The sequence below is a fragment of the Nicotiana tabacum genome, chromosome 10, assembly GCF_000715075.1.
Source record: "Nicotiana tabacum cultivar K326 chromosome 10, ASM71507v2, whole genome shotgun sequence".
NCBI classification, from domain to species: Eukaryota; Viridiplantae; Streptophyta; class Magnoliopsida; order Solanales; family Solanaceae; genus Nicotiana; species Nicotiana tabacum.
In genome coordinates, this window is record NC_134089.1 from 86,972,799 (window position 1) to 86,980,803 (window position 8,005).

Consider the following 8,005-nt stretch of genomic DNA (forward strand, 5'->3'; position numbering starts at 1 on the left):
TGTTTATCCATAACCGGGTACCGAAGTGATAAGCTTCCTCGGGAAGCTTATTTCCAATAGAGTACTAAATGGATAAACATATTTACGGTGAAGTCTCATATGGATAAGCTTTTTCAGGAAAATTATTTACAACGGAGTACTAAATGAACATTCATAATATAATATATTTATAACAAATTAACTATTATATAAATATAAATTATACATTTTTGGGGCTTAAATATTTGGGGGCGTAAGGCAAGCAGCCCTTGGACCGCAGCAACTGAGCAGAGTAATGGGAGAAACAATAATACCTTTCAAAAACCTCCATAGCAGAGAATATCAGGGACACAAGAAGAAGGTTTTCTCTCTCAAAGCATTTCATTGTTAACAACAAGAACCCCAACTTCACTTGCCCTATTTCTGAAACTGGGGTTCCTTAAAATTATAAATGATTTGACTATGTGATATCTTCTATATTTTTTTTCTTAAAATCTTAATTTGAATGGAATAAAGGTGCATTCAGTGGCATGGAACTGCAGTGGCACGAAACTTGCCTCAGGTTCTGTTGATCAAACTGCTCGTATTTGGCATATTGAGCCCCATGGCCACGTAAGCTTCTTGACTTCATTTTTTTTTTGGTTTTCATTCAACTTTACAAATTTCAGAAAATTCAACTTTATGTTATTGTTGCCTTTTTTGCCAATCTTCTCTGGCTTTGGACTGTTCTACTTGTTTTAGGACCTGATTTCATTATCCATAAGTTGAAATGTGAAGCTGGGTGTGTTAAAACTGGCAAACTTCAGATGAATTTAGGCGAAAGGGAACATTTAAATCAGTTAAGATGAGATTATTTACTTTGTTTAGAGTGCAAACCTCGGGTTTGCACTCCCGTTGCATCTGTCAATGTTTGGTATGAGTTGGTGAAAGTGAGGAAAGACTGGATAGTAAAGCTTGCTGCAGCTATGCAAGATAAAAGTCTTTGACCTCTTGATCATTTCATTAAGTATGCCAGTGCATGATTGAACATATATGATTACGTGTAGAAGAAGCCCAATTCCAATGTAAATGCCAATGCTACATAGAAGCAGCTGTGAAAAGGTATAAAGAAATATTTTTAGCAAAAGGATTTCCAATTTTCTTGAATTCAATCTAGGAACTTAGGCTGACACTGACCCAGTCTTACATCGAATTTCCATATAATTTCGATACATGTGTTCCATATAATTTCCATGCCAATTTCTGTTTAAGTGGAAAGTTCTGGAGACAAAACTTGTTTGAGATTGACAACTATTGGCTGTTGTTAGAGGTGGGATTGATTACAAGAAACACACAAGGTCTTTCAAATTGGTGTCAGCCTCACCTCTGTTTTTTCTCCTGTGTGTCATTGACAATTTCCTTCTATTAAAGGGTGTTATATATCAGCATAATTTGGATTTAGGTATGTAATTGGGTAACAGACTAAAGTGTCAAACTTAGAGTAGCTTTTTGTGCCTTACATGAAATGGGAAAGTAATGAAGGAAAAAATGATTATTCAGAAAAGAAGTTGAAGCTAAAGAAAAGAATTTTGGTTACTTCACTTTGCTTCTTGATTGCGAGGTCTTCTCTTAAGTTGGTAATTTTGAGGTTTCTCCAGAGCCATCTGCCACTTTTTGCACATTCAACTTGCATTGCAAATTCTTCTGGCAAAAACTATATAGAGGGTATTAAAAGTTCGAGATCAATTGGTGCTTTATTTGTAGAAGCAGGGGCAGATTTTATTGCAAATTAATAGGCTTGCTCGCACTCACTTTCTCTCTTCTTTGTTTTTTCTCAATAAGCATGTTCGTCTCTCTTTTATTTGGATGAAAAAGTTTTTGTACAACATTGAATCTGCTCTGAGAAGTTGATACATGTCTGCTTAGGAAAGATGCGAGGAGGTTGTACAAAACTACTCTTACCATTACGGTACAAACATCAATTTGAAAAAGGAGTCTAACATGGTTGAAAGTTAATCTTTTGGTATCAAGAAAATTGTACTGAATACTAATTGAAAGGACAATTACAATCATTTGTATTTAGGGACACCAAAAGGTGTTAGACAAGGAATTTTCAGTTGATATTTGCAGAAAATTATGAGGATAGAAAGAGTGAAGAGTTATCAAGACAAGTGATGAATTGGCCAGATAGTAGTTGAACTTCTTTTATGCTGCAACCTTACATGTAGATAGACTTGATGAAGATACATGCTAAAATTGTTATCCTCTTCCTGATGTGGCCAATTCTACGAAGTTGTTGCCATGAAGTTTGAAGACAGAATGCAGTTTTTGTGTGAACATTTGCTCCAACATATATAGCAAGGAGTAATCTTGAACTAGATCAATGTTGTTTGTAGTTGACCTATTGGAAGTGACTTGATGAATTTCTTATTAGGACTAGTGACAAGGTATTCATGGTCATGCGACTTCAATGTTTTAGATATGCAAAGACTCTTGAATTGGAGGAAATTGGAGAATGGGTGAAAAGATGCAGAAATGCTCCGGACTACACAGGAGGGCAAAATATTGCTAAAGTAGAAAATTGAAAAAAGTATAAGATGGGTTTTCGTGGGGAGATCTCTCCCGTAGGTTATCATACTATGCACTTGCAAATGGAATGCTTGTTCTTCACTCATTTAGGAAGGAGGTAAGGATGTACTTATTATCAATAGAAAACCACTGATACCATGTTAGTGCTCACAAGCCAAAAATTTTATGCGCGCACGTGCGCACACACACATACACACATATATATAGACACACAAAATAACAACCCAGTAAAATCTCACAAGTGGGGTCTGGGAAGATTATAGTGTACACAAACCTTACCCCTATATATATATATATACACACACACACACACACAACAACAACAACCTAGTAAAATTCCACAAGTAGGATCTGGGTAGGGTATAGTGTACGCAGACCTTACCCCTACCTGTTTCTGGAAGAACCTCGGCTTAAGAAGAAAAAATAAACAATAGACAATAGATCAGTTACAAACAACAAATGCCAGAAAAATAATATCAGCATCGTAAGAAACAAAAAATAGATGTAAAAGCAATAACAATAACCAGTAATAATGCCATAGAAAATAGTGTGGAAACTACATAAACCACTAACAACCCACAGAGAAACATTATCAACCTAGCCCCGCCCCAGGAACAACGTAGAAAAACACTCGACTCCCTTCTAACCTACAACCCTAATGCTCGACCTTCACACCTTTTTATCCAAAGCCATGTCCTTGGAGATCTGAAGTCGCGCCAAGTCCTGCCTGATCACCTCACCCCAATACTTTTTAGGTTGCCCTCTACCTCTCCTCGTACCTGCAATGTCAACGCTCACACCTCCTAACAGGGGCATCTATGCTTCTCCTTTGCACGTGCCCGAACCATCTAAGCCTCGCTTCCTGCATCTTGTCATCCATGGGAGCCACGTCCACCTTCTCCCGAATATCTTCATTCTTAATCTTATCCAGCCTAGTGTGCCCGTACATCCATTTCAACATTCTCATTTTTGCCACTTTCATCTTCTGGGTGTGAGAATTCTTGGCTGCCCAACACTTAGCCCCATAAAGCATGGCTGGTCTAACCACCGCTCTATAGATCTTGCCTTTAAGTTTCGGAGGCACTTTCTTGTCACATAGGACTCCAGATGCTAACCTCCATTTCATCCACCCCACTCCTACACGGTGTTTGACATCCTCGTCTATCTCCCCAACACCCCTGAATAATTGACCCAAGGTACTTGAAACTTCCTCTCTTGGGATGACTTGTGAGTCAAGTCGCACATCCATGTCCGCTTCCCCCAATGCATCGCTGAACTTACACTCCAGATATTATGTCTTAGTCCTACTCAATTTGAAACCTTTAGACTCAAGGGTTTGTCTTCAAACCTCCAGTCTCTCATTAACGCCGCCTCGCGTCTCATCAATCAGAACTACATATATAAAGAGAGAGGTAGTGTCTTTGCAAGACTGGATAAACTTATACTATGTTAGTGCATGCAAGCTGGAACGTCTATGAAACAAAGTCGAGTACCATATAACTCTAATTAGGGAGGGAGGGAGGGGGGATAAACTTATACTATGTTAGTGCATGCAAGAATTTGATTACCATATAACTCTAATGAGAACATGTCTCATTTCTCTGTGTCAAGGCTATAAACTTACTTTTATCTTGTTTCATAGTCACAAATTCTAAGTTACTCTAACTTTGGAATTTGCTGAAAAATTGTAAGCTATTTTGCCTTTGGTTGCAAAAACCTAGAGCTTTAATAGCTTTGTCATCATACACAAGACTACCTAAAATCGCCTATGTTGCATGGACTCTCCAAAATGATGCCGCGTCCGTGTCGGATCCTCCAAAGTTATACTATTTTTGGAGGATCCGACACACACCCGGCAATATTTTCGGAGAGTCCGAGCAATATAGAAAATCACTGCTCCCTCTTTATGTTTCATTGCAACATTCTGGTCATTTCTATTTCCTGGGATGTGGAGTATGAAACCTATTATGTCCGAGTACCCTCCAAGTCTCTGATAGCTCTTTGCAGGGTAAGGTGAAAGATGTTGAATTAAAGGGTCACTCTGACAGTGTGGACCAGTTGTGTTGGGATCCCAAACATGCGGAATTGATAGCTACAGCATCTGGTGACAAGACAGTTCGATTATGGGATGCTCGTAGTAAGTTTATTATTCTACACCAGCACTAAGCTCAACTGCTCAATAGTATGAAATAATGAGATATTGGAATTTCAAAAATGCAGTGATATAAGAGCCTATATCTTGTTATCCTAAAAGGGGTAACCTTTAATATCTGCTCATGTTTTTCCCCATAATATTACTCCTTTCGTTTTAAAAAGAATGAAGGGGTCTTAAGTACGATGGCCAAACCTTTCTAATTTTTGGTCTCAATTCAGATCTCAAATTCGTAATATTTTGGGGGGGGAAATTTAACATGATCATAAAGTAGATAAAAAGTACCATAAATTGCAATTTTTAATAAATAAAAATGTTTAAAAAGTATATGAAAAATTTGACTCCTCAAATAGTATTACTTTAATGTAAGGTGTGGGTGGGTGGGTGGGTGGGGGGGGGGGCTATGAGTTAAGTAACTCTTCGTGCACTTTCACAGCCTTGTTTTCTGTCAAATTGCGAGGGTGTTGCAGATGCTAACACATTTGGTCTTCAATTGGCAGGTGGGAAATGCTCACAGCAAGTTGAGCTCAGTGGGGAAAATATCAATATCACTTACAAGCCTGATGGGACACATATAGCTGTTGGGAACAGGGTACTCATTATTTCTTTTATCACTATTAATGCCTAAAATCAGCAACTGCGTCTTGTTTCTATCATCTTAAGTTTTAACTGCTTCTAGATACTTATGTAGTCAGAATGAATGTGCAGACACAGAAATCCCCCACCCCCCACCCCACCCCACCTTTTTTTTTTTAGAAATGTATAGTGATATTATAAAAACCTCAGCACAAAGACTGTGCTGGGAATACAGATATGCTACATAAGTATAACTCTTCATCTCTTTCTATTGCATGTACTTCCTATCATTCATATTTTATGATGAGCTTTATTGGTGAATTCTATGGAGTTCCCTATTATTTACGTATCACAAAAATCAATTTAGTGAATTATGTGGTGCAGGATGATGAGCTAACAATATTGGATGTTCGCAAGTTTAAGCCTATTCATAAGCGCAAGTTTAATTACGAGGTAGTCTCTCCCCCAACTAAGCTTAAGCCTACTCATAAGCCCATGTAGTAGGTTATCAAAAGTTATTATAACTTGACTTGTGATGTGCTGGTATAAAGGCTATTGCGTTTGGTCCATCTCCATCTCTTACTGTTGGCCTTTCCTTTGTGTTGCAAGTGTTTCAAAGTGAATAGAATTTCTCAAATGTGTTGCTGCAAGTTTTGACTCTGCTGTAGTATAACTAAGAGTCGGAGCATCTGTTGGACATTCTAAAAGAAGACTTGAAGTCACACAGCATCAATTTTTCTTCTTTTTAGGTCTCATCTTCTCTTCCCCTCCAAGGGGGTATTGACAATTACTTTATGTAGAAAAATCATGTAGGTGCATCTATTTGTCTCCTAACTTGCTGTTCTTGTGGTATGAATAAATAACCATTTCCTCTTAAATTTAGAGATGCTCTTCAAGCATGGGCAAATGCTTATTCTTCTCAGGACAAGTCTTTAACTCTAATTTGCTGAAGCTCATCATCTCTGTTTGTTTCATGCTCGCTTCCTTTACCATGTAACCAGCCCTCCTTTCTTTTCTTGAAGTAATTAGTTGCAAAGAGAAGTTGCCTGATGCATTGGGTCATACTCCTACTCGGTCAATCGGCATGATGTATTCCATATTGTTACACTTTTGTGAGTTTCCCAGAGTTCCAATTCTTTAACATTTTTGCCTCATCAGGTAAATGAGATTGCATGGAACATGAGTGGTGATATGTTCTTTCTTACAACTGGAAATGGTGAGTACAAATTAATGAGATGGCAGTTGCTTTGCTGGCATTCTGCAAGAAAAAGCTTTTGTTGCCAATATGAACTCTTCTCAATAAAGTTTTCCTGCTTGTCATACAGGAACTGTGGAAGTCTTATCTTATCCGACTCTACAACCTGTTGACACACTTATGGCTCACACAGCTGGTTGTTACTGCATTGCAATTGACCCACTAGGAAGGTGTGCCTGATACTTTGCAAGTAAATTTGCGTGTTGCCTTCGTGCTATGGTTTAAATGAAAATTAATGAGGTCTCAGACAAGTCTAGTATGATGTCAATAAAGGCTTTTTCGAAGGAGCATGCATGGGGCTCGCACTATGATGTCAATAAGGCTCTTGTTGAAGGATCATGCGCCGGATTTTCAGACCATGAGTTTCCTCTAAACTAATTATACCTTCTTTTGATGTCAATATTACACAGATATTTTGCTGTTGGAAGTGCTGATTCATTGGTCAGCCTTTGGGACATTAAGGACATGCTCTGTCTTCGAACATTCACGAAACTTGAGTAAGTTCCTCAAGTAAGCTATTCGTCCTGATTATTACACAGGAGTTTCTGACAACAGGCGTCTGATTTTTGTTATTCAGGTGGCCTGTTAGGACAATAAGTTTCAATAACACAGGAGACTACATTGCCTCTGCTAGTGAAGATTTGTTTATTGACATTGTATGTACTCGAGAACTAGTTATTGTCTCTTCTGCATATCTTTTGACCTTCTCAGCAACTTAGCCATTATTTGCCGCAGGCTAATGTCCAAACTGGACGGTCTGTTCACCAGATTCCATGTCGTGCTGCTATGAACAGTGTGGAATGGAATCCGAAATGCAACTTGCTTGCCTATGCTGGGGATGACAAAAACAAGTACCAGGCTGATGAAGGTGTGCCCGCCCTCTTTCTAGCTTAAGAAAGTTCCGACCTTTTTCCTTTTCTTTAAGGCTGATAATTTTATTTCTTCCATGTAGGTGTGTTTCGCATATTTGGCTTTGAGAGTGCGTAGAGCAAGGAAAAATCCTTTTTTTTTCCTCTTCAAGGATTTAAGAAGAAAGAGACGTCGGAGCACTGGAAGTGTTTCCAAATTATTATTAAATGCTATCCCAGTTCCAGTGAAAGTCTTTTTTTAATGTAAAGAGAAGAAGAGGTCAATTTGTTTATCTGTAACATGATACTTGAAACCCAAGTAGCAAGTTCCTTACACATTTATGAAACAGACATTTTAGAAGACTCGAAAAGCCGAATGAACTTGGTTGGACGGCCGCCCCTAATTTCATAATAGAACAAGTTGCTAGCGGAACCTAGCATACGTGGCCTTCCTTTGTTGGGATTTTAAATGTATGGCAGAAATGAAGTACATAGAGAGGGGGACTAGGCCTTACCTCACAACAGAGTGCTAATGTTAGCATTAGATTATATAGTTGGGATCTAACTTACAAGTCCTATACAGTGAATAAACCCCTTCTCTCTTGGTCCGAATGGCACATTTCCCTC

The 8,005-nt window shown here is 38.4% G+C and overlaps 1 protein-coding gene across 1 annotated transcript; it reads left to right on the plus strand.

Moving 5' to 3' along the window:
• Positions 1-217: 217 nt before the first annotated feature.
• LOC107759125 (THO complex subunit 3) lies at positions 218-7,749 on the plus strand. The gene is made up of 11 exons (XM_016576999.2): positions 218-340; positions 496-591; positions 4,555-4,684; positions 5,200-5,291; positions 5,660-5,728; positions 6,434-6,491; positions 6,601-6,700; positions 6,941-7,027; positions 7,108-7,186; positions 7,266-7,398; positions 7,483-7,749. The coding sequence occupies exons 1-11, from the start codon at positions 275-277 to the stop codon at positions 7,515-7,517; spliced, it is 945 nt and encodes a 314-aa protein (XP_016432485.2). The 5' UTR covers positions 218-274; the 3' UTR covers positions 7,518-7,749.
• Positions 7,750-8,005: the final 256 nt, after the last annotated feature.

What these genes read in the sequence shown, in the direction of transcription:
- LOC107759125 (XM_016576999.2), top strand. Translation starts at nt 275, where the DNA reads ATGGGAGAAACAATAATACCTTTCAAAAACCTCCATAGCAGAGAATAT. An exon ending in CGAACATTCACGAAACTTGA is followed by an intron (nt 7,028 to 7,107) that starts GTAAGTTCCTCA and finishes TTTGTTATTCAG; the next exon opens with GTGGCCTGTTAGGACAATAA. An exon ending in CAAGTACCAGGCTGATGAAG is followed by an intron (nt 7,399 to 7,482) that starts GTGTGCCCGCCC and finishes TCTTCCATGTAG; the next exon opens with GTGTGTTTCGCATATTTGGC.